Here is a 27,077-nt window from a genome sequence, read left to right on the forward strand (position 1 = left end):
ACGGGATCGGCTAAAACCTGATCCACAACATTGATCGCTATGTGTGTCTGTGTGTGGACGAAAAACGTCCTGTGAACTCATACCACAGTAAAAAGGTTTGCGCCGACTGGATTAATAAGTAAGTGTAGTATCCATTGAGTTCCGTTTTCCCTATGATCGAATGAAGAGGTTTACCTACTTGGCAGGATGTCCAACCACGGAATTTGAATGACATGATGTAACGAATTGTAACAAGAAAATGACGCGAAGGACGCATCGAACGCAACGAAAAGTTACCTTAACCGAATTCCGAAACAATACGGGGTTTAGTATCATGAGATGCATCTATATACAGTGGTCGCAATCCGTGCAGCTGTATGGAAACGTATAGCGGACAGATAGACATCCTCTTGTATATAGGCATAGGTACTCTTGGTTATTCCACCTCTCTTTGCCAAGAATAAGTACAAACAATACTTTTATTTAAAAAATGTGAATGAAAAAAATTTTCTTTATTACACGCTCCCTAAATTTATAATTATTTTTCATATTACGACTCATTGACCCCTTTTTTTCGCTCTTACTATGAATTAATATAATTTTGGTGTGAATCCTCCGAAAACTCATCAATTGTGGACCTTTTGCATCGTTTTTGTAACAGTGTGACAAAATGTGATCAATTACACATCTGAGTGGGGAAACCTACCCAAATGGAACAGGAAATCCGTTAAATTCGAACCGGAGCCCTTGCCTTCGGCGAGGCCAACAATTCCAGCAATGGTGCTACACTTATAGGAGACTGGAAATATTATTCTACTCTTGGTTATTCCATCACTCTTTGCCAAGAATAATTGAATATAATAATTTTATTGAAAAAATTTGGATTGAATTTGTAGTGATTCTTTTACGTTTTAATACGAACACATAAATTTCCTTTTCCTGAAATATGTAATTGTGAAAGAAGTGTCTATTAGAGATAAACTTAATAGCCTTCATGATCATTCCATTCTGTTTTTCTGGGTTACATTTTTTGCTGACATTTGGCTAAAACAAGCCAATTGCAATTCCGAAACTCCTTTCCAACTGTGATGGATGAACGGTATTTGGGCATGGAATTTCCATTAATCCAGAAAAGTTATATGTGCGATGCTTTTTGAAGGCTTCAATTAGACCTCTTCAATTAGAGTGCTTTTTACTTTGACATAAGTATAAGTTTTTATTGTTATACTGAACATTTTCCTAGAATAACAGTCTAATGTTAGTTTTTTACTGATAATTCTTATGAGGGGGTATTTTACAAGGAATTAATTTATATCTTAGGTACTTACAGCATTTCCCTCAGACGCTTTTTCTTGGCATCACTTACGTGGATGGAGAAGAATGAACTCATCTAACGTCTCAGGAGCTGGATACATGGGTGTTTCCATTTTGAGCAAGAAATCCAGTGGAAAAGGAGGTAAGGAAAGCATGTCAATTTATTCTTACAATTAGAGATAATACCGGGCAAAGGAGTAACAAATAATTTCGAGACATACTTTGTTTGGCATAGGTGGGCGGTTATTTATTCATTCATCACTGTATCATTACACAGATGTTACGTGAGAAAAAATATTTCCCTCCGTACATAGAATTTTTACGTAATCGTTTATCAGTCAGCCTTTCAAATTGTAAAGGATCGTTTTGTCATTTATACACATGTACACATATATTTCCCGCTCCCAAGAATTTCTTGAGAGTCCGGGTATTAAAGTTCCAGCACAGACAGGTGCCATTATTTTCTTCCATAAGAACATACACACACTTCTTCAACCCCACAGAAAAATACAAAATCCATTCCTTGTTGATATTTATATATATGTATATATTAAACACACAAGTCTTTTCACAAATCAAAATAATCTGAGGTTCTGTCGATTCCCGTGTCAATATGGGATCTTTTAATTGTCCATCTCACCAGGTTTAAATGAAGTTTTTGAGTCATCCTTCTAAATTATCATTCCTCTTGCGTGAAAGAAGAAAGACCTCGTTAAATGATTAAAGGAAAGTAGCAATACAGTCAGGAGACTGCCTTGTCCTGGCTTTTAAATTTTCATAAATAATATCATACTCAATAATGTTCACTGGCCTTGCATTTCCCACAGTATGGCCTTGATATTTGGAATAAAACTAAATGCATACAACCGAAATCTGACAGCTGTGCATATTTGTTGCTTTCTTCTTTGAAGAATGAATAATTTTTTATCTCTCTCGTTCCCCAAGGCTTTATACAATTTATATAAATTTACAAAAATCTCATACTATGTAATCAATATAGCGTAGATTAACGCATTTTTAAATTAAAGCTTCATTAATAATTTAATCTTAGAATTATACACAATACTTGGAGAAGCGAAAAAATAATTGATTCTTTAAGACCCAAATCGCGATTCCGCCCGCTATATTTAGCGATTATTTAAGTCCTCTGTCCCCAAGGCTCCAACTTGTGACACCAATTGTTCTGCGTTGAAATTTCAAACAATTTATTTGACTTAACTGAACACAGTTAAGGCATGGTATATTTGTCAGTGAATTTGCGCCTGCCTATCAATGTACGCACTTGTTTTCACTGTCAAAACATCAAGTTTATGCTGAAAGTGTTTTTCTCGTAAAAAAATTGACGTCAATACAATTCCTCCGAACCAAATGAGAAATTTTATAAGACCAAAACAAAATAATTCTGCCAACTGATTGTTGTATAAATCAAATTCCTTCCTCTAGGATTGAAAATGACCGGGAAAACTTTTGCATGCGCACGATTTATAACAGAAACAAAAAATCACCGCTGGTGTTAAAAAATCAATAGTGCTACTTAAACCTTATCCTGAAGAATGAGGACAATGAAACCTTCGGAATTGCCTTCACCGTACCGATGCAACAATTCATAGTCACTCCCATACTCATAACTCCTATCTCCTTACGGCTCGCGTCTCAGAAATAATGAGTCCGCACGAGCTATTTTGACGGAATCAGCCTGGTGCACAATCGTTCACACATTGCACGTGTTCTCCAAGCGTTTGCACTTTGGTTTTTTATTGTAACTCGCTGTGGGGAGGGCTTACACAGCAGGGAGGGTCACTGCCCAGGGTAGCACTGGCTTCAGAAAGTCCACGCGTCCGACCTGTAACCATCCGTGGACGAGGGCGAGGGGAAGAATGAGCGTTCCTCCTCGAAGACGCCGGGCAGACTTGCCGCTGCTGCCGCACCCTCCCCCACGGGCGGGTCTCAGTAGGCCGCCGCCGACGCAGGGTGCAGGAGGTGCGGGTGGTGGTGGTGGTGATGATGGTGGTGCGGTGTTGGGGGGTGATGGTGGTGGTTCAGGTGCGGGTGATGATGAGGATGGTGGTGATGGGGTGGGGGTGGGGGCAAGAGACCCTGGAGGGGCCCCGCCCCGTGACCGCCCCCCAGCATCTGACCCCCCAGGTTGGTCATGTCCGGCTGTGTGTTGGCCAGGCCGTGGAGCGGCAAACCGTGGTGCGGCGGTGCGGTCGACACGGGGGAGTGCTCCGCTGAGGGCGGCGTCGGCATCCCGGCCGCACTCTGGCACACGTACCACTCGGACAGGTTCGTGGTCGCTGTGATGGACGTTGAGGTCGAGATGGTGGGCGTGTTGGTGGAGGAGGGTGCCGAAGAGGTCGGGTTTATCACGGCGCTCCCCGGGGTGAGCTGCGGCGTGAGCGCCCGGCTGCCGGCGCCGCCTCCGGCCGGGGCCGCGGCCGAGGACGTCGGTGATGGGGAGACTGCGGAGCTGCTGTGGTTGCTCTCCGAGTCGGAGTCGTCGGAATCTTCGAATCCTGGGGGCGGTGGGCTCTTGCCGTGCACCTTCATGTGCTTGCGGAGAGAGGAGGGGTGCGTGTAGGACTTATCGCAGCCCCGGATCTTGCAGTTGTAGGGCTTGTCGGAGGTGTGGACGTGGGAGTGCTTCTTGCGGTCCGAGCTGTTGGCGAATCGTCGGTCACATCCTTGGAACTCACATTTGAACGGCTTTTCGCCTGGAAGGAAAGAGAAAATTTCGTCAATACGGATATGTAATCGGATCAGGCTTGAGTTTGTTTACACCCACATCAAATTAATACCAATGGTAACTTTCCACACACATATCAACATTAATGACAACAATGACACTAGATGTGGAAACCTTGGTCGATGAAGAAAATTTATTACAGTGGACATTTACTATTAGCTTGTAATTTGACATGGGTAGACTATAACAGTTGATGAATGGAAGAAAAAAAGCGAAGATTCATTCTCGCCATCAGAATTAACTAAAAATCATATTAACACTCAAACAGACACATGTGGCATATAATCGTAAAAAGCAATCGTTGCCTTTGACAAGCTTATTGTTAGAATACTTTACTTCCTTACGGCCATTAAAGAACGGCCCCACGATTAACTTTGTTTTTTCATTTTACTCGAGCTTTCTACACTTTTGGTTAACCAATTTATCGAATTCAATCATTTTTCGGGAACAATGTATTTTCCCAAAATCAAGACATGTTAATTACAACATTAGTTAGGTACGTATAAAGTAAAGGGTGAGGAAATTTGTGTCCTTGGTTGTGAGTGCTTTAGGTTACGTGAGTGCTGTTTGGGGGACAATTCAAGTTCAACATTCCGTCTGTGGGATGGGACGTTAAGCTGTGGTCCCCTTGGCGCCTATCGTTAAGTGCAGGCTAATACCGACGCCGTGTTTTTCTCCATTCTTCCTTCCATGCCCTTCCCTCACGGTGCAAATGACGCTTCCCTCAACTGTCACTCGCCTCCTCCAAATACCACACCATACCAAAAGTTTTAGAACAATGTTCTTATAAAAAAATACCCTCACGCTTTCTTGGAAAATTAGTGTTCGAAGTACAGCTATCGTTAACATGTCGCCAAAAATAATAATTTTTCATTCAAAGCACAACAAAAAATGTTAAAACACACGCAATTTATATGAACGATTATATTATTGAAACGAAACAGAAACAATTGAATGAGCCAATTCACGAAAATGACCGGCGAAAGGGGGAAACTACGAACGCACTCGCCTCCCTGAAAGCGATTGACATTCATCCGCTCCGTATATATTCCCCCGAATCAGGTACCGACAACTACTCCTTATCTCATCGTGCGATTCGGCCCAGATGTGCAAACCTACCCCTCACGATTAATGTCGCCCTAGCCGCCCGCCGCAAAACGCAGAGGGCCCGTTCCGCCGTGCGGGCGAACGGACGGACCTAGTGGCAGAAAGTCGGCCAAGCGCGGCCGTTCATCTTCCATTGTCTTCTCCGCTCTTGGAGCTCCGCCGTCCAGGTGCCCGTTTGGATCGTTCCAAAAGCGGAGGAGGTGACCGCTCGCACCGGTCACCCACGGAAAGAATACTCACCCACCCATCCACCTCGCCGACAGACACCCGTCGCAAGCACCCATTCTACTTACTCCCCACCACTCGCCGGACACCGGTCATCCTCAAGACTGACCCACTCCAAGGTCTCGGATTCCGTCACTACTGTTAATATCAGGGCCGCTTCATCAATCAGGCACAGTAGGCACTGTGCCTAGAGCCTACGGACTTTTCAAGGGCCTACGAAAGCCAGAACATAAAGTGAAAACAAGTTCAGAATGTCAGTAAAATTTAATAATGTTTGTATTAATGCAACTATATATAACCGTGTGAGATGAGCACCTGAGCAAGTCAAGCTGCAGTGCTGTAGATCTATAAATTACAGTATCTTAACTTTTCGGCTCTTTGTCTTAGCAAAGTCACATATGGCGTCCTCAAAATTCATTTCCCTCATCAAATCCTTTTCAATTGAAAGCAATGCCAGGAAGGATAGTCGTGTTTGTCCCATCGTTGACCGAAGATACGTTTTTGTGAATATGAAGTCGGGGAGGGCCTACGACTTTGAAAGTGCCTAGGGCCTACGATGACCTTAAAACGGCCCTGGTTAATATTACCAAGTTCTTGTGGACTATATGCGTTCACAACGATGTTCTTATAAATAATAAACAAAAAAATTAACCTTTGATCTTAATTATACGAGAGATTTGAGTGAGTATCAACAATACGATTGCGCAATCTCACCCATTTTGTGGCTAATTGTTTCAGCCAATAATAATCGCACATTTTCGTCCAACCGTAATCATTTTTTATCCTAAGAAATCCAGAGTATAACGTAAAATGTCGCGAAGGCTGGATACTCTAGAAAAATCGTTTTCATGGTAACTGCAAAGTGCACCCAAAAAAAATGTTTGAATTGCCTTAGCTCAGTAACTAAGGAGTTGCGAGCCCATAAATATGGACAAAAATGTGCTTAAAATTGTCTCCCTAACCACATCCTATAGTATTGCAGATTTCTCCTAAAACACCTTTCATATTCTCTTTCATCATAAATTCACCTATGGCTATCGATGGATATGGTGCAACTCTTCAACACTCGAGTATCTCACTCTTTGTATGGGCAGTTGTCTCTCTCAATATAATGCATTTTATACATCCTTCGGAATTCATAGTGTCTTGAAAAAACAGATTGTATTTCTACGTATACACATGTTGTGCTTTCTTACGAGCGGGCTCCTCGTCTGTATCCTTAGAATCTACCTATATATCTATAAGGTGTTGTCATAAAATCCAGATACGAATATTTAGCGAAGCACTGCTTATGAAAACGTTCTTATCACTTATTTAATGAGTATATCATTTAAACCCTATTATGGACTGGGAGCCCATTTATATCCATTAAAATTCAATAACCTGGAATTTCTTGAATTCTCATTGAGTGAAAAATTCTCTTTACAAGGTGAAATATTTCTTTTTTGACCAATGCTGACCCTCCTAAAGAAAGGGAAAAATGGCAATAAATGTTAAAAGGAAAACGCTATGGAAAAATCCACGATCCCTGCTCGCGCGGAACCATTTCGTGACACGAATATCGCCCTTCCAAGCCGGTGAACTAATGGGTTAAAAGGTTTAATAGGTGTGAAACGGCACGCCCTATCGTCCTCTCTTCGAACTATAAAGACCTTCAATAGACTGCACATTATATCCCTCCCCTCTCTCACCCACCTTTTGGCTCCCCACCATCCCACGGGTTCAACACAGCGTGGGGTAATCAATTATTCACACCTTGGTGGAGCGGCGCATTTGGTGCTGGCTTTCGTTTTTCCGCCCTGGTCTGCAGACTCCATCGGATGGTCATTGCGGGTCAAGAGTTGGCCACACCGTGAAGATCCCGCCCAACTTGGCCCCACCCACACCATCAAAAGCTTAACCTGCCATTCATCCGCGGGTCAGCTTTGACCTCTTGCTCCCAACTATAATGCATCAACGGCAACGACCAATGCTTTCAGGCCATATGCGAGGTCCCATGAATACCTAGAGGCTGCGCCACGCAAGGTCCGTTTTCTTTCCGTTCGAAATCTCCTATTGTATTTATCCATCTCTTTGAGCACGGTAGGTATCCCTTTGGTGTTATTTTATACTTGATGAAGTTGATGAATTATTACTTCCAAGGTGAGAGAAGAGAAAAGATCATTGTTGTTCTGAGAGGCAAAAGAGGTAGAAATTGAGGAGGAATTGTTGGAATGAGGTAGAAGTAAAATTTTCTGTCTGAACAAACTCTTTCGCTCAGAAACCTATGGATACGATGAAAGAGTGGAAATGGTATTGAATGGGTAAACTTGGCCCTAAGCAATCATGGGTGCAATTTGAACCGTTCAGATCGCATTCTGAGTTACTAATGCGTGAGAATCTTAGTGCGTGGTTCGCAAGGTCTTGAAAAGCCGAAGCGAAAGGTTTTCATAATGAAGTAAGCTTTCGTGGTGGTAATGATAATGGCAGTTATGAAGTCCCGTAATTACCAACACAAAATGGATGAACTTACAGGAAAAAAGAATAGCATATATTTTAAATAAATTACTATTATATCCAATTGTTTTTTATTACTATATTTTCCTAGTGTCGCCTTTTAATAGTAAAAACCTGGACCTTATGGTTTTACAAAAAAGAAAATAATCGATAAGTTTTTCCTCACGAAGTTGAACTTAAGTCCTCGTTCGGAATCGGTATTCAGAATTATATCGATCATAGTTTTTATAACCAAGTTCCATCAGTTAATATTCGAAGAAATTTTCCTTTTACATGCACAAAAATCTGTTGATTATCATTTGAATTAGCTAAAGTAAGATAATTTTGAATATAAACATTTTACACCGTATGGAATGTGCACTTGTGTGGGCTTTCTTTGCATAAGTAATGATTTTCGGTGTGAGAGCCTGTGTGAATTCTATGAGTGATATTGGTACATACTCGAATATTATTTCAATCTTTCCATCGCAATCAATCAAACCATCGCAACGCTCTCTCGAAATGATTAAATAATCTCATTAAAGATTTTTGAGGGTGCTATTTCTGTAGTTTGAATGCTCACAGTTCGGTTTCTGCATTCTGAAGACACTGACATCCCCCAGGGCCCTTTCGACCGACTCCTACCCCTCCACAATTATACCTTGTCGACTCATAAGCATAAACGAGCGTCATAAGTTTGGAATGTTTATTATTAATTAGGTATTTCCTTTGTAATAAGACATACATCATTGGGTCACCTTACTTCAGTTACCTTGTATATTACATTAACCTATTACATAAACGATGGTTTACCGTTTACTTTTCTTTGTCAACCCATTTAGGACGATATTTAACAAAATGAAAGTACTTGACTATTTTACACTTCTTATTTTCTACCGAAACAGGTTCCGGTACATAATGCCAATTTCAAGGTGTGCCCAAACTTGGGTTGGTAGAAATAAAGAAGTGTGGAAATAGACAAGTGCTTTCATTATGTTACTTATCAAAGATTCCCACCGAATGACGAATTTTTATCATTTAGGACGGATCAAGAATCGCGAGAAGACATCGTGGAGGTAAATTCAGGGTATTTCACCGGTCACCGCTATTAAATTTCCAGATTTATTCCTCAGAATTATTCCTCGATAACATAGTATCGTGTTAGCGTCGCAAGAAGTGTGAACGCCACAGCTGTGCCCCATACCTAATATTATTCCTCAAGGCACTTCAAGTGACTGCACGGGACATGTGCCCTTTTCCCTTACCATTCACTTCTTTTCCTCCCATTTTGCCCAGAGTCAATGGCCATGCTGTCTCGGCCCTGTCCTTAAATTCAAGAATAATGAACTGCCAGGCTAGGAGCCGCAGAGTATTTCCAACCGTCCCGGCAAAGAGTGCTCTCGGGCTGCCCGATATATAGAGACGGTTCTCGCATGCGTTCTGTTCACGGAAAGAGAACAATCCACGATATTTGGAGTGGGATGCAAAGGAACATTCCTTTGAGAAACGTCCGTCTCCCCCCTGAGAGAGTCCCGCCTACTTTTTTTTTAAGACGCCTACGCTTTCCAGGAAAAAATAATCTTTCCACTTTCCACTCCAAACTCGGGGTTGACTTCTATTCCAAAGAGCCGTGACCAGGTGACCAAAAGGAAGGTCAAAAGATATGGCCAAGTCAGTTATTTGGTCCTTCGCTCCGAAAAGTTTCTCATCCTCTTTCCCATCTCCTCTTCTGCGATGGCTCAAAAGAGGACGGCGGCAAAAGGGATTTTCTTTCACAATCGTGCTATTCTACTATATTTACAGTTCACCGGTGGCCTCTCTTGTTCATGATACTTTTTGTGACATTTAAATTGAGAAATGAGTCTGGATAATTTCCACTTCTTCACATGCATTTATTATTTGTATCAGCAAATTCAAAGGAAAACAAAAGTTGAACATTAGGTGTTAACCCAAGTTATACACCTCGACGTACGGGAAGTGTTCTCGGTCCTAAATAGAACTAAGTCATTCTAATCAATAAAAACAATAACTTTTGCTCCCCCATAACAATATTTACAATATTTTTGGCACTTAACTGCCAAAATATTTCGTTAGGAAAATAATAGCTTTATTGTTGATCTTAGTATACTTCTGTAAATATTGAAATGCGGTCACCGCAATAATGAAAGTTTGTTGGATTTCTCGAATAAGTATCAATAGTATGAATAAGAAAGAACGAGAACCTCCAACTGATATCACATCATATGTAAATTAATCACTTTTAACTTCCTGGTACCGTATAAGGGCGATGATGAGGGTGTTCTGAGATATTCATGCTGCTCAACAAAAACTGAAATACGTATCCTGAAACAAAACATTTTCGTTCCTACCATCATAAAATTCCTCTTATATTATAAATAAATTATTTGATTTTCCTCCGTACCCCACACATACGTACTGTAAATAGTAATTACCTAAAATGATAAGCATTCCTTCACTTTAGTTTTTAATTCTCTGACTTATAATGATATAATTTGCACTTATAATGATATAATTTGCACCCGCGTGTGACATATGCATTGGACACGAAATCCACCTCCATATTCGGCATATCACTTGTCTACAACTTCACGAATTCTCCGAAATGCATCCGTTGCGATTGAGGAGAGGATATACGTTTATAAATGACCTCCTTTCAGCGTCTCCAACACGTTCGCGTCCCCTTTGACCGATGAGGTAGTGGGAGGTTTGACATCGACTCGGCCGAATCATGTTTCTTGCATTACCCCGTCCCAACTCAATGCATTTCCCTCGCGACGGCTTGGCGAGACCTTAAGGAGGCACACTTCCTTAGCGGAAAGGGTAACGGCTCGAAATTTAACAGGAGAGATCGGTACTCTATTCATGCAAGAAAATCCTATTTAACACTTTATATAATTAATCATACGATCAAAATATACCAATGCATATGATGAGATTTTATCGATAACACCGAACAAAAATTAGTGAAACATCTAGAAATAATCGTAACCATTAATTATTAGGTCGTGTTTTATTCCTTGATAATGTGAGATCTCCATTTTTCGGGTGGAAACAACAAAAATATTAAAAACCTTGAAAAAACGTAATTTTAAATTATATATTTCCTCAATATCAATACTTCAATATTCAATGTCTGTTTATGACCGTAGAATATCATCCTTATAATAGAACGTTATTTGAGACTTAAGGCGATATGGTGTACAAATTAGGTATGATTGCACTAGAAAATTTGTAGGCACTTATAAAAACTAAGTCCACCAATAAAAATATTTAATACGACCGCTTTCGCTTTTTACATCATCGTCAGGTGGGCTGTATATGTTTAAAAAAGTATATTTGTAAATTAAATCTGCCTTGGATTTTTCAAGTGCGGTATCTTATCTTAGAGAACACTGAATAATTAAAGTTCACCACGGTCAAGGTAAAGTAACGAAATGAGAAATCTTAATCGTAAGAAGCGACGCTTTTCACCGAAGTGGTGTGCTCAGTTAACACGATTCTTCCTCTGTGAAGCCGAAGGGGGTTGCTTTAGTTATCACGATAAATGACGTCAGGGCGGTCATTCAGCCTTCTATATCTGAGTCATTCGCTTCCTCCAGCTCGTACGTAATGCACTGCCGTCGTCGGAAACGTTTGTTTGTTTTTTTCACCCTTTCCTATTCTTTCCCTCCATTTCTGTCCACCGGCACTGCGGATGTGCCGTCCGAATGTCCTTCAATGGTCCCACATACCGGTAGTATCAACCCAACTTTCCCCACCTTCTCTCGGGAACTGCTCCGAAGAATCATGTGCATTCGACTACGGGTGTGGATTAGTGGAGTGTATACAAGAGAGAAGGAGAGAGACAAGGACGTTTTAGAAATAGGGTGGTATTCATGGGGGTAAAATGCAGTAGTACCTCTGTACATCACAGCGTCGCTTGCTTGGTATGGCGCGGCTAACTAGGCTAATGAATGACGCATTACCCTAGACAAGGAGCCATGAGTGGTTGACCTGAAAAGCGATTCCTAGTATTTGAGTAACAGAAATTATTCAGACATAAAGAGAAAAAAAATATTTCTTAGTATCATTATCCTTTGTAGCACTTTCTTTCCTAAATAAAGCTCTATTTTTTGCCTCGAACGTATAATTCGCTGTCTAAAATATGATCTTAAGCGATGTTTACGGGTAAAATAATCTCATCAAATTAATTTTATCTTCATAGTCTACAATAGTCTCTAATACCATGCCTGAAAACTTTTTTTCTTGAACATGATATCGAAACACATCACTCAGATCCGCAAATACTAATTGAGAATCAACCACGAACCTAAAATGCTCCAATTTTTTCGGAGACAAGATTTCTACATAAGCCGATATAATATTGACACCATGAAGAAACTTAGATGAAATAGATAATATGAACTTGCGAACGCTTATTTCATGCATATATAATGAATTTTATATCCACATTACTAATGCCAATTAATGAAGAAGTATAATTGTCTGCGGCCAAAATAAAAACAAAATCTGTTTGTCCCAAATATATTTCCAACAAAACTGCAAACGCATCTCAGAAATGACATAATCAAATATCCTGGAATTTCAACCTTATAATTTAAATCAGGTATTTAATTTTCATGGGTACGAAAATATAACGGTAGGTATGAGGAACGAGGTGGGAAAGGAAGTCCGAGTTAGCCCCTCTTAACCTCCATCAAACGATATTTCTCGTCAGTCTCTTCTTATTTTCGCGGGCGCTGGTATATGAGTGTGTGGAGACACATGGAAGGGAACGAATTATGTACAAACTGGAGAGCGTGGTCTCGAGACGCCAGTCAAAGATAACTCAGTCACGTAGTAGAGAGATGCTGCTCTTTGGTCAAAGGTCGAGCATTTCTCCTACAACTACTGCTTCAAATAGCCTACCTCCTCCTCCTCCTTCTACCCCTTCCCTCCCAAAGTTTAACCGATCTGAAGCCCTCTCCCCCTCCCCCTGGTCATTTCCTCCTCCACATCCCCCCACCCTACTCACGACTCCTCGCAGACCCCACACCATCCAAGCTGTCAACTCCCTTGAGCTTCGTGTTCACCATGCTTGTCTCTCCTCCTTAACTTCTCCCATCTCCTCCTCCTCTCTGCTCTTTCTCCGTATTCCCTAGCTCCTATACGTCCTTTTGTTTGTCTACTTCTCTTCTCCTGAACTTATCCTTTCACATGCCCATCGTGGCTTTTGTTTCAGTGTCGTAAGACAACAATAATTCACAGTAAACGACAATATTTGCACTGAATATGCAAACAATTCAATTTATTTATCATTATTAACTAGTTCATCGCTAATAATTTAAAAAATGTCCCGTATGAATACACTAAAATATGTGTTTATTATGCTTTTGTTTCCCTAGCTGCTAAATTATATTAAAATTTCCACAGTATTTATCGCTAGTCTCCTTGATTTGAGCCGTTGATTTTAATAAAGGAATTACTGTCCCTTTAGAGTGAACTAGGTAAAATTCGCCATTTTAAAGAAATAAAAATCCCATCAAATCAAAATAATACGTATAATGAGCGTACGGATCTTCCTCCATTCCGCATTATGCATGATAAATATTTATTAGCTTTTCTTCATTGTATTTGAGAATATAACACGAGAAAAGACCTGTAAATAGTACAATTTATATTTTCCTATTCTTCTTCCTTATTCTTCTACCACTATCCATCATTTCGTTCTAATCAACTAGTATTTAAATATTGCACAATGGTTAAAATTTTTGATTGAGCAATCTCTAGATGTTTTTAACTAGTGTAATATGTTTTCATGAAAAGGAGGGTCCGCTCATGGGTTTGATGTCACCCATACGTGTATTTATTCTAGAGGAAGTAGACAATTTTCATTACGGACTCAAGTGGATTAATTTTCTCCTTTGCTCTGAATAAATAGTCCCATTTTAAGGTGTGAACCGTGATTCTATGCACGGAGGGTGAATTTTTTCGACCTTGCTTTTTTCACTGGTCTCTCTCTCTCTTCACCCCACATTTTTGCATTTACAAGCCACGTCACGCAATCCTGCAACACGCCGTAATTCACGTGCTCTCACTCCTTTCCGCTACCGAACAGTACGTGATGGCGAACAGTGGTGAAAAACAGCGACCCTATCACCGAAGAATAGTATCATGGGAAGGAAGAACTCTGCTTCGCTATCTGCCATAGATTTAGTGTGTTCCTTAGAAAATTCAACCAGATCGGGTGAGATATTGTGGAAATTCGACGCATTGAACTAAAGGGTAGTTGCCCTTTTCTATAATTATTAATAACAATGCCATTGCCCAATCTCAATCATTTTGATGAATTAAAGTGAGTAAAATAACTAAAATAAAGTACTTGCTCTTTTCCACAATTATTGAGGAAGAGTGCAAATACTTTTTATTTAAATGTGTTTCGAAGCATCATAATGGGTGATATTGGGAAATCGTATTGTCGGTAATCGCTCAAATCTCTCGTTAAATTAAGCTCAAAGATTATTTGTTCCAGAAAATCACAAACGCATATTTTCGCCCCACCTAAATTATTTAATGTCCTTAGAAATTCAGAGTATTTAATAATATGTCGAGAAGGCCTGATACCCAAGAAAAACCGTTTTCAAGTTTACTGCAAAGTGCAGTCAAAAAATGTTTGCGTTGCCATAGATCAGTAAATAAGGAGTTGGAACTTCATGTTTAAGAACAAAAAATGTTTAAAATTGTCCCCCCTACCGCCTCATGAAGTATGGGAGATTCCTCCTAAAACATCCTTTAAGGCCGTTTTACACGGGGCACGGAATTGGGCAGGTTAGAACTGCATTAATTTCTAAAATGGCGTGGAATTGCGCGAATGCATGAACGATATTAGAACAGGGGCTATTTTGCCGTCTCGCATCCACGCATTCTCGAATGTGTTCTAGCGATTCACCGCTTTACTCGACGCAATTTTGACTGCGCCTTCGTACACACGTCAGATTGTACAAGTACGTGCCCCGTGTAAAACGGCCTTTATAATTGTATTCCACGAAATTACACCGTTTGTTGTTCTGTCTGTTCCTTCTTCGTAAACGTGCGGAATTTCAGGAATAACTTTTCACCTGTGCAATTATTGCTTTAATCTATCTCACTCAGCAACTCACTTTTGAACAACATTTCGTGGCCTCTAAGAGGGATTCGCCTATCCTCTCCATAGTCTCTGCCGTCGCAGCATCGAAAATCCCGGGAACGTCATTGGCCTGGGGAGCCGAGGCAGTTTTCCCCACTTCCATCGACGTCTCATCCTCATTCATTGCCCGTCAGTCCACGGTTTTGAACTCTTTCCTCCCCCTCCTCCCCCCTCGAACGCTCCAAAGTGTCAGCTCCAGGATGCTCATCGGCGAAGCAATCGCCGTTGGGGCGGGGTGTGGAACTCGCATGTGAGGACCCAATGCGCTCGCGCGGTACTCGTGTGTGCGTAAATATGATTGTGGAAGAGGGTTCTCTGCCCCTTGTGAAAAGTCACGACCCTACACGCGAGATCGAAATGTCATGCAAGTTTCGCTTTCCCCCTCCCCTTACCTCCCCACGATCTTCCGAGAAATACGATGGGAGGAAACGTTCATTTTATTTCTACCAATGGAGAGAGAGATGGCTCCCCGATCAGGTATTGAGTTGTGAAATCCTCACAATCGTGTGCCGCGGATGGGAAAATGATAAAAAAAGTAAAGACATGAAGATATCGAAGGGTTGTTGGGTGTCAACAACTTCAGTGACGAACGGGAATGTTTTGTTGACCAAAATTATGTTGAAGTCGTGAGGTTCGAATGTCGATAAAAACCTTAACCGCACATTTTCTTGCGGGAAGAGTTATTCCTCGCATAAATTCAATAGATGTATGGTTTACTTTAGACCTCCAGCGTTAAAATGGTGAAAATGAGTAGGAACGAGAGGGAATGTAGTTCGTCATTGTGGCGTATTGTATTATTTATTCTACGTATAGTTAGATTCAGGATAGATAGGTCCCTTATAACGTATTGATGAGAACATTATCATCGTCGACGGCCGTAATTCAAAAAATAAGAAAAATATAAAAGGAAGATATATGCAGGTTGTTAGTATCAGCAAATTAAGGTGCGAGATAGCTTGCTGTGATGTCCTGGAGGATATTAGTGCATTGAGTTCATGGAAAAATATTTATCGTTAAAAATTAGGGGAGAATGTGCACTGCAAGTTGGTGGTAGAGACCTAGTGAAACAAAGTAAGTGGACTACAGGCAACAGCAGTGGTGGATCCAGCATAGGAACAAGGGGGTTAAGTGGAGGTAATCTCCCAGCAGTAGTGGGGGTCCAAACAAAGTTACCATTCTATCTAGTGTAAATTGGATACCAAGGGGTGGGATAATGTTCTCATCGATACGTTATAAGCTGCTGTAGCCACCTTAACCCCCCCAACCCCCAATAGATCCGCCACTGAGCAGCAGGTGAAGAAGTTGTTCTTTTTGTTCTTTTCTTCTGCATGTTGAGAAAATCTTTCGAAATATCGCCAATGTACTTTATGGTTCTAATCCTCTGACGTAGAGGCTGTTTTTTTTGCGTAATCGATTCTCTAAAATGTATTCGAGGGCCATTTTAGACACCCTCATACATACTTACTCAAAAAAAGTTGTCGAGATACAATATGTATATCTCTGCTCTCGCACGTGGCGTTTCGATTCGCCTGGCGCTTATCTCCTGCACACATCTCTCACGCGAGTTTGCAGTTGCTTTCCAGCCAATCAAATCGCGAGACTCGTCGGTTGTCGTCCTTTTTCATCCGGGCCCATCAAACCTCCAGTCACGTCGTGTCAGCATTGGTCTCGCCATGTTTTCATCACGATATCATCGAAACTCTGATTAATGCGAGTCAGTATATCACAGAGAGCGATTGATTTTTAATACCATTTTTAAAAGTGAGACCACTGTTTTCTCAAAGCATTTTATGGCCTTTAAAAGTATTTATGAATTTTAACTTAGCGGAAGAGAAAAACGGTACTGCAGATAGCATTAAAATAACGATCGAAATTGTTAACCATAACAGTGATGAATGCGTAAATAGGTTCTATAAAAAGCAGCAGCTCACTATGACAGTACAATAGTCCTGCCCTTGCTTAATTCATCATTCGCCAATGAATGAGGGACATTTGTGATTCGTACGTGCTGCTTTACGTGGCATTAACGTCATTGGTCGCATCTGTTCGCCACGAATGATATAATGCATTTGCAAAAACTGTTAAAAGTACTAGTTATTTCAATGAAACACGCTAAATTTAAATTCATTTCAACTTGCTGAAATTTCGTGTGCGATACATTGATTTTTAATGTAAAAATGTGTCGTGAAAATGAAGTGGTAAATGAAAACATGAGTTTATATATTTAACCATTCTTTTTCTTTATACATTTTCACAGTTAAGGTACTTCTTTTTGCAATGCCGTATTTCATTAATGCTGTCTGGGAAAATAAACGGAGACCATAATTCTTGAGTATTTCAACGCCATCCGTTTCGGGCGACCATTCATCCACAGACCACATGACCGTTCCTAGTCGAATTTTTCCCTCCTTAGAATACCCGCCCCGCAAGAACTGTGAAGCGTGTACAAGACGAAGCCTGTCTCCTTTTTTAGGGTAAATGCGGTATCCGGTTACCATAGGGTTGCCCTTACACCAACGCTAAACCCCTCCTTGCGATCAGATGGAATTCACTGCCTGAAGATGTTAAAAAATGAAAATCCATTGCAAGTTTTAAAAGAAAGGTTTTTGATTTGAAAAATTCCAACATGATGAAATAAAAAGAGAAATTGATTTGTATTGCTAGTTTTTGCATTATTATCAACCATGGGATACTACGTACACATTCTCATTCACTCTGTGTAATATTATCAACACATATATTTCGTACCTTGAGTTATATATTTTATTATGTTTCATTTATTTCTTGATTATGTTATTGTATTTTTTGGTTGCTCATTTACCAATATCTAAAGGACCAATGAGTCCACTGCAATGAATTATTATTATTCTTCGTTCCTATCCTTACGTGCTTATACAATCCGTTTCTGGTCTGCTATTTCGAATGATTCCTTCCCACGCTATCATTTTACTTGAAACAACGCCGTAGACTCTTCTCTCTCCTCTTCAGAGGCCATATCCCACCAACCCAAGGAGCGTACAATCTTTCAGCTGATACGTGGAATGGAGGCAGTATTAAATCACACTTTGGATCACATGCGTGCATCTCGGAAGGGAAGTGGGAAAAGGGACATCCTCACTCCCCCCTTCATATTTCATTTCTTGTACACTTCGAGGAATCGGCGGAAGTGTAATAAATCTTCCGCGAACAAGTGCTTCCGTTTTAAAAGCGTCTTGAGTTTTTTGGCATTCGACACCTCGTGCACTGCCGATTTCATCTCTTAAGCGGAGAGCACTACTCCATAAGAAAAATATTTTTATAGCTATTTTCAGAGAATTTCAACTTTGAACTCTTATTACCGAGTCTTTAATTTTTAATCCATACATCGCAAAATAGGCATTATCTCTTCTCAGGTATAATGAGAGGTATAGGAATGGTAGCAATATGACCTTGAATAGCTAATTACGTACAATTAGTCCCAAAATGCGTGAAACTGCGCGTGAGTCGTATTGTTGATACTCGCTCTAAGCTCTTGTTAAATTGATCTCAAAGATTGTTTCTAATAATCATAATCAACCTATTTTTTTAATTCCCTCAAAATCCAGAATATTAAAAGAAATGTCGAAAAGGCTTGGTACTTAGGAAAAAAGTTTTCATGGTACCTGCAAAGTGCACCCAAAAAATGTTTGCGTTGCCATATCTCAGTAACTAAGGAGTTGCGACCCCAAAAAATATGCTTAAAATTATCTACCCTACCACCTCCTTAAGTAGGTATTGCAGATTCCTCCTGAAATACCCAGTAGACAAATATTCGCTTTTTTCATCTAGACGATCATTTCCACGTCCCACTTGCTATATTGGCATATGATAAATACGAAGCTTTATTGGTAGAAAACTATTATTTGCTTATGCATCATGTGTAATCTCACTTTTCGCAAGCTTTCGCCAATCCATCCTATACTAGACTCTCCTCAAATTCACATTAATCCATCCTTCGCTATCCCTTCCTTGTTCGCCCATCTTTGCACCCAGGGTCACGGTTAGTCGTAATCCTGTCGCGCATCCACAATGAAGAGGGGCACACTCAAAATCCATGACCGGAAATGTGGATGTGTACGTAAAAGTTCGAGGCCTCGGACAGGCAGCCTCCATCCATTATAAAGCGTCGTGGAAGAGGCAAGGGATGGGAATAAAGAAATGCCATCGTTTGTTCTTGCAGAGATCCTTCGTGCCTAACCCTACTCCCATTGCCTTTCACTCTCTATCGCCACTCCGTCTCGTACTTGTCTCCTCTTTCCTCCCTTCCCCTTGCCTTCTCGGATCTATATGGCTCTCCGTGTTCTCTCCCAAGGGCCGTCGGGCGTGATGATTGGTGGGTGACAAGGAGTCGGTTCACCTCGAATGTCGCCACCCGCGGCCCCAAGGACGGGGCAGCACGCTGGATGTGCCCCAGGTCGGGTCGCGTGGGATGGGCTAAGCCCATTGCGTCTATGCACGATGTCGATTGGTCTATGGAATACGCTCTCGCGTGGCGGAGTGATAAACTTACGAGTCATCATGCAATATGGTGACCGGGTGTCTTCTATGGTTCTACTCCCTAATCTTAGCGATAAATGTTAATTTTTTTTAATTTCACCCCGATTCACGTTTTTCAGTTTTACAGAATTTTAAATTAATCACCATTATTAATTTCAGTCACCTCCATCCATAATTTAATAAACGTCTTCGAAGAGAACAACGGCGTACTGAGGTTGAAAGCACATGTCCACAATAAAACGATAGAGAATCCTGTCATGCCGGTATTCTTAACCTTGAGATAAAAATAGATGCACCTTGCTTCACCTAATACCAAGGTTCTCCCTAAACTAGCCAATCGAAAAGCCGTCATAACGCTACCACAAACTCTTTTGTTATTTCCAGTTCTTACCCCGGCATAATCTAAACATTATATGAATTCGAAAATTCGCTTTGAAATAAGGGGGCGATAAAAAATATGGCAATCTTAATACACCGAAACGTCAGCCAGATTTGTGTGCTGCATTATTCAAAATAGATTCTGTCCTGTGGTTACAGTATTGAATCGAACTACTAGTATTTAATATTATATTTTCCAAGACACTGTAATGCCCTTGAGGGTCTTGGACACTGCTGTGGCGAATTTTAGTAGCTTTTTCAGATGGTTCTTATTGCTTACCGTAGAATTTTACGTTTTTCAGTTCGCCTATCAACCCATGTGTGATTGTTGGATGAGAATGAGCGTATAGAGTTTCCTTAAGAGTGGTTATGACCCAATATCTATCTGTTTTTTGTAAGTCTGTTTGAATTGAACTCCTCAGAACCATACTATGTTCTCGTGCTACCTGTGTTTGCTTCTAATCAGCATTCGACATTACCTAAGCTCCTTCCTCTTACTGTTTACACCACTGCATTCCCCGCTCTTAACCGGCTAAGTGGGCAACCTTGTTGCTGGACCACGTACATGCTCAGCTAACTAGCCCACTACCTGCTACCTACACGCCCCCATCTTACATCGATGGACTTTGCCTGTTGTATTCAACCGTGAATAGCATTCAAATCATTCCTTTTATTCTCCTGCCATCCTCCCCCGCATCAGCCCCCTCTCTTCCCCAAACTCCGATCACTTCGCAGCCACGAGGGCATCACCACTTCTTCAAGCCAGTTTTTTTTCGTTCATTCTGTTCCGCCTACAAGCTCAACCTCACTCCGCGTGATCGTGATTTCAAGTATCAGGGTAGATAACGTTGGAATTATGCTCCTACTAGACCTGAAGTACAATTCAATCAATTTAATTGACAGATTTACATTATTAATTTAGTTTCATTAATACGTCGGATGACCCTATTGCTCCATTGCAACATTTACCGTTTTATTCACTGTGGATAAAATCCTGGGACATTAATTAATATATTTTTTTCTCCTATGGTTGAAAAACTATTGATTTACGCTGGTTAATCTAGTGTGGAAAATGAACTTATATTTTTAAATTTTATTTCTACGACTAGCTAGAACAATTAATTTTTTTGCATTCACGAGTATGTTTTGCGTGCAGGTGATGTTTGTGGCCGTGTTTCGGTAGTAGCATGTACAAAATCAACGAGATAATTGATAAAAGCAATAAAATGAGCTGAAAATTAGTTATTTTTGATCTGAAAAACAACATATTTACCATAAAAATTTAACTGTGCTTTATTCAACGGAAAATGAACACCAACTTGTCATCTTAGTTGTCATCTACAGTCATGAGTAGCACATTTCGTTTCGAATAACCCGAGGAAATATATCAGAAGCAAGACACTGATACGAGTTAAAGTTGAGGTTTAAATGTTGGCTTAATTTAATTTCAATGGAGAGGACACCCAAGTGTTCTCCAGCTCATATTTTCCATAGCAAGTCCATAACTTTTCTCCACGAATGGCCACCGAGATGACTGTATTATTTTTGACCTCGTTTCCCTGTAGTTCCAACATTTTAATGATATCGTAAGCATATCCGTGTGGCTGGTGTTGGGCATATAAATATTGCCCATATTATCGCACGGAATTTCCACTCCCTCACGGAGTAAAACTGAAGGCTGGTGGGGGTAGGGGAGGGCCGAGCTCAACCCAAACTAAGCCACAGGCGAGCGAATTTTAGAGTCAACGGTGTCTTTGTATCTGATGATAACGCAGTAGCGTTGAAACGCGTTGTACTCAATTAAAAGTCTAAGTGGACGTAGAAAAATCTTTTCTTTTTTGATCCTCTTTTAATATTTTTATTTTTTTATTAATTTTAATTTAATTATAATCGAATTTTAATCAATTCAGGTAAGGGGCCCAGTTCTTTCCCCTAATCAACCGGAGGATTTTTTGCTCTGTTTGATGGAATATTGCTAAGCATTTTTAATCAAATTTCTTTGAAGTGGACCTGATGCGAGTTCAAGTTCTGTAGGGACTAAAGAGCCCTGCATGGAAAGACTATGCAAATTTTCATCCCAGCAATTCAAACGGAGCAAGCGGTTATTGTCCACCCACTCCATTACCGAGTTCCTCGATTTAGACCGCAACTGCGTTCTCCTATATTCCCTCGGGGGAAACCCTCTCCCCCTCACCCCACCACACGCAACAGCTCCCCCTCCCGGAAAAGCACTCCTCTGCCGCCTTCCGCGTCTCGCTCATGCAAATATTTACTCCAACACCAGCCTTTTACGCTTGAGTAGCCGAGAGATCTGGAAGTGGCCACGGCTATGAAAACGATTAGCTTAAAGGGGGGAGGGAAGCGAAAAGGGGGAGAGTAGTTGAGAGACGAAGGCATTCACGGTTGATGATACCCATAAGGCCCCCCCACTTTCGTACCTGGTACCTTAACCCTTTACGTATGCTTTCGGCACCTCTTCACATCACAGGCGTTTGCTCCCCTTTCCCCTGCCTAACAAGCGCGCTGCACTGAGGTTGCCGCAATTTTTTGTTAGAAGGCCGAGCCAAACCTCTGTGATGAGGCCTCCTCTCGGCGTTGTCTAAATCATTTTTTTTCACTTATTCGCTGATTGACTGATAGTGCATCAAAGGTGGTGTGGAGCGATACATCACAACTTTCCTTTCTAATGGTGGGGGGATGAATTTTGATTTAGCGAGCGACCCACCTACATCGTCTTGCCTACATCATCTTTTCGTACTAGGTTAAGAATCTTTCATAAGAAACAAGTATGACACTTTCCGCTTTTCTGGGGTTTCCTCCGCATCGTTCTATTTTCTTAAACAGTATTTCGCCCTCTATCCTACACATTTCCTCAGGTCACTGAGAGGTCATTCTTTGCAAATGGATTGACGTGAAGTTTCGAAAAGCGGAAAGTTCTTCGATCCATCCCCCGTGGAATCATACATCAGAAGATTGATTAAGATAGGCAGTACCGAAAAATCGTAGAAATATAATGCAACTCATAGCGAAAGGGCAACTCTATGGTAACCGGATACTGCATTTACCCTTTAAGTTTCGTCCTGTACACGCTCCACAGGTCTCGCAGGGCGGGTGTTCTATGGAGGAAAAAATTTCGACTAGGAACGTTCATGTGGTCTGTGAAATAAGATGAGTGGTCACCTGAAACGGATGGAGCTGAGATGCTCAAGAAAAATGCTTTGCGGTTATTTTCCAGGAAAGCATGGGTGATTACCGATTGATTACCGATATCATTGCTAAAAATCAACTATGCGATTTAAAGAAGTGCTAGCTAATGATATAATGGCTACATGATTTATTTTACAAAATTCAATTATAGTCAACCTGGGATTCTGTATTGATGAACAATCATCGGTTAATTAAAATTGAAATTTGGGTCCAATACATCTGATTTTTGGGAAAATAGCGTGCTATTATCATTCTCGAATTGCTTACCTCTCAGCATGGATGCATGGAGGCATTCACCTACCATGTGTGCGGAAGAGTAAATGATTTGCCTCATCTTCTGATTTGTTTTGTATTTATTTTAAAATCGTCTCACTATGGAGTAAGGTATTGATTATTATTTTAATACGCCAAAATTAAACCCAATTAATCGAGAATCCGTGTGGCTTTATAACTATTAGCTGTGCTTTACGTTAATATAAGAAAGGGACTGGGCACGCCCAAATAGATGGATTGTTGAAGTTGCCTAGCCGGTGTACATCGTACATGCGGTTCAACATAATGAAAGCTCTTGCATATTTTCATACGTCTTTATTTCTACAGACCCAGATGTCGGCACATAATGCCATTTTCACCATGGAACCTCATTGTTATCATTGTTAATATTAATTGTGTGCCGAAACCTGGGTCGGTAGAAATAAAGAAGTGTAGAGATAGACCAGTGCTTCCATTACGTTTAATATAAAAGATTTCTACCGAATTACGAAAAACGTATCTTTTATCGCACACGCAGGTTTACTCCGATTGCTCTCGCGGGACTGCTCTCCTGTGTCGTGGTTACGGGTAAGAGGCCGGCTGAGGAGAGGCTGCGATTTTCTCCCTCCCGCTAGGAGTGTGGGGGAGGCACTCGGATTCCGTGAACTGGTCCTCCTCAGTCCTCACCCTCCCCCGCCCGAAAAACACCACTCGTCCTTCCAGGCTGGGAGTGGGGGCGCGGAGACGTGGTGTTCTTTTTCTCTCACTCCACCTTTGTGGAAGTTGGTTCACAATGGCACGATGGAATGCGGCGCGGAGACGAACCTGAGCACCACCACGCGCCTACCACTCCTCCCCCGGAATGGGTCGCAGAATGGGGGAGAAGTGAGGTGAGCGGGCTTAGGAAATCTCGCATGTGTTTGGCGGGGGAGGATCAGTTGCCTCTGGTGGACCGGGAAGACCGAGAAGGGGTCCTTGCAAAAAAATAGCGCAAGAAAGAGGGGGAAGAAAAGGCTAGATAGGTACGAAAAGTCCACAGAAAAAAATATCATTCTCACTGACTGGGGTTCGAATCCCGGTCGAGGCGAATAATTCTTTTCTCTGCGGAATTTTCACGCAATTTGTGCATTGCAAGTGACTCCATAAAATTATCACCGTGGCTAGTCCCGGTACTCTTAAATTAGTCAAGAGAGGGCAACTATCTAAATTATAGTGTTGATATAACTTATAGTGTTCAAAGTCCGGGCTGTGGTGCAGTGCGCACGACTTGGACTGCTAGTCGCATAATATGGTCTTAAGTCCGGACCGTCTTGTCCCGTATAGCCTACAAATTTCCACTAGGGAGAATGACGCCTAGGTAGCTATGAAAAAAAACTCCATCCGCTTTGAAAGCAATAATGATGAACATTGCACTGCAGATCAGAATTATAAGATTGGAGGAAATACCACTGGATAGCTTCTCTTTGATGGATATGTTTATGGGAGTAAATACTGCGATGTAACTGTTATGTTTTAAATATTGAAATAACGTAGTGGACAATGGATTATGATACATCTATTAAAATATATGAAATCACTATACAATTAATAATCCTTACAATCGACCTATTTCTGTTCCCATTTTCATTGGTACCTTGGTGCTATTCCTATTCGAACATGATCACCTAAAAGAGATGTAAAAGCCAGAAGTAATGTTTAGACTTGGGAATTCCGTAGCCGCTTTCTGTTGGTTTAAGAGATCCTTTGAGGCGCTCTCAGATGCGAGGCTTTGTGTAGCTCATGGGCAGTGATGGAGTGAAAAATGATGTGGCCTTTGAAAGAGTTGGAGCATAAAAGGTGTTGGATAAAAGGTAGTGCTATCATCCAGGGACAAATTTGATACAACCTGAGAACAAAGAACTGCGTAGCTATTTCAATCCGTTGTGGACAATGGAAAATATTGGTGTTAAATAACATGTTCATCATTTGACTTAAATATATACACTAGGGAGTTTGAGTATTATTGCCTTGTTTTATACGTGAATGTCCCTACTCCTTCGTCTTATTTTGGCGAAGTTACAATTGTTACTTGGAATATGACGAAGTTAGTTTAGACCTTTACGGAACAATCTGGTAGAAATTGTTCGATTTACGAGTTTTCCTTGTGCAATCACTTTATACATTTTTTATTGGATAAGTACGTTTTATTTCGATTTCTTTAAACTTTTAATGTTAAAAAAATTGGATTTAATTTAATTTCGATGCTCAGCATGTTCAATGCAATTTGTAAGACGTGAGTAAAAGTTACTAAGCGAACAGCGTTATCATGGAAACCAGTCTCAGACTTTTAAACTTCAACATAGTTTTCTGTGATTCTCTTAATAGCTTTAGGAAGCTGTGTGAAATACTTTTCCTTTTCTCTCTCGACAACAATTCATGGTCATAATAAGATCATTCCTTATCGCCAAGAACGAGTGAAATATTTCGTAAACGCTTGAATTTTACGCCGCATCTGGCAGGCCACCTGATAAGCGTCATGCGCGAGCATATCGTGGCAGGCCACGCAATTATTTGGCCCAGAAGAATCGAGAATGGTGTGAGAAGCATAAATGGAAACTAAGCTTCGGTGTAAGTCTAACGAGATTAGTCCGCTCGACGGAACAAGGGGCTGGGTCGGTACATTTTGACAAGCCTTCGGGACGTTTGTTAAAAAGGTTTGACACCCAGAATCGACTTCGGATGAGATGGATTACAGAAACCCTCGGAATGGGAGAATGATTCGGTGGGTTAAGGCCGAGGACGACCGTGTATGACGTGTTATCCTTCTCGGAAAAAGGAAAGAGAGAAAAAAGCTCCGACTTATCCTATATCCCATCCTCACCTTTTTTTCTCCCCTCCGAACGTCACCCTATTGGCCCACCTCAAAGCGAGATGGGATGTTGACCTTCCTCAAGATCACTATCTCTCGAGGAATATGCTGCTTCCCTCTTTTCCCTCTCGTCCTGAAGATCTTATCCGCTCCCAACCTCATTCTTTCGTAGTCAAAAAGAAGATTGCCTTATCTCTCACCCGGCGTACTTTACCGTTTCATTGGCGGTTCCAAAGCGTCTGCCCTGTATAGGTTTATTCGACCTGGGCTCTCCTAAACAAACGTCATCCCACTGAGGGGAGATTTCCTTACACTTTCAAAAAGGAAAGATTTATTGGTTTTAAGTGACGGCCTGGAATTTCATGCTTACAGCATGTTCGCATCTGGTGGTTGAGTGTTCTTTTCACTAGATTGCGCGCCGAAGGCGCGTTTAAAGCCGTTCCGGTAAAGCGATGTTTACCCCTACCAGCCAGTTTACAATACAATAATTTTGGGCGCAGTTGTATATGTTGTCAGGGTAGTGTGTTGTTTGTGTTAGCAGAAACTTACATATTAAACATCAAAATACACTAAGCTATATACATCTTGCAATTTCTTTTACAGAAGAATGATGAGTACAAGGTAATTAAAACGGAGTTGGAAAGAACGTCCACATTTGTAATGGGCTCTTTTGATTTTTTTTTTTTCCTCCTCTGTTGAATACGTTTTATTTTTTCATTGTTTTTAATAGTTTTTATATATATTTTTTTTTATTGGCCCCTTTATTTTTCTTTTTAGTTAATTTTTTTTTTTTTTTTTTTTCATATTGGTTTTGTTGCTTTGTTATTATTATTATTTATTTTATT

The 27,077-nt window shown here is 40.9% G+C and overlaps 1 protein-coding gene across 1 annotated transcript in view; it reads right to left on the reverse strand.

Moving 5' to 3' along the window:
* Positions 1 to 1,514: 1,514 nt before the first annotated feature.
* Positions 1,515 to 27,077, reverse strand: part of LOC124160646 (zinc finger protein ZIC 1-like) — a 108,483-nt gene continuing 82,920 nt past the window's right edge. The window contains exon 3 of the mRNA XM_046536564.1: positions 1,515 to 4,007. Within this exon, the coding sequence (XP_046392520.1) occupies positions 3,241 to 4,007 (767 nt within the window). The 3' untranslated portion in view covers positions 1,515 to 3,240. The remainder of the gene's footprint in view (positions 4,008 to 27,077) is intronic.

This window comes from Ischnura elegans, chromosome 6 (assembly GCF_921293095.1).
Source record: "Ischnura elegans chromosome 6, ioIscEleg1.1, whole genome shotgun sequence".
NCBI classification, from domain to species: Eukaryota; Metazoa; Arthropoda; class Insecta; order Odonata; family Coenagrionidae; genus Ischnura; species Ischnura elegans.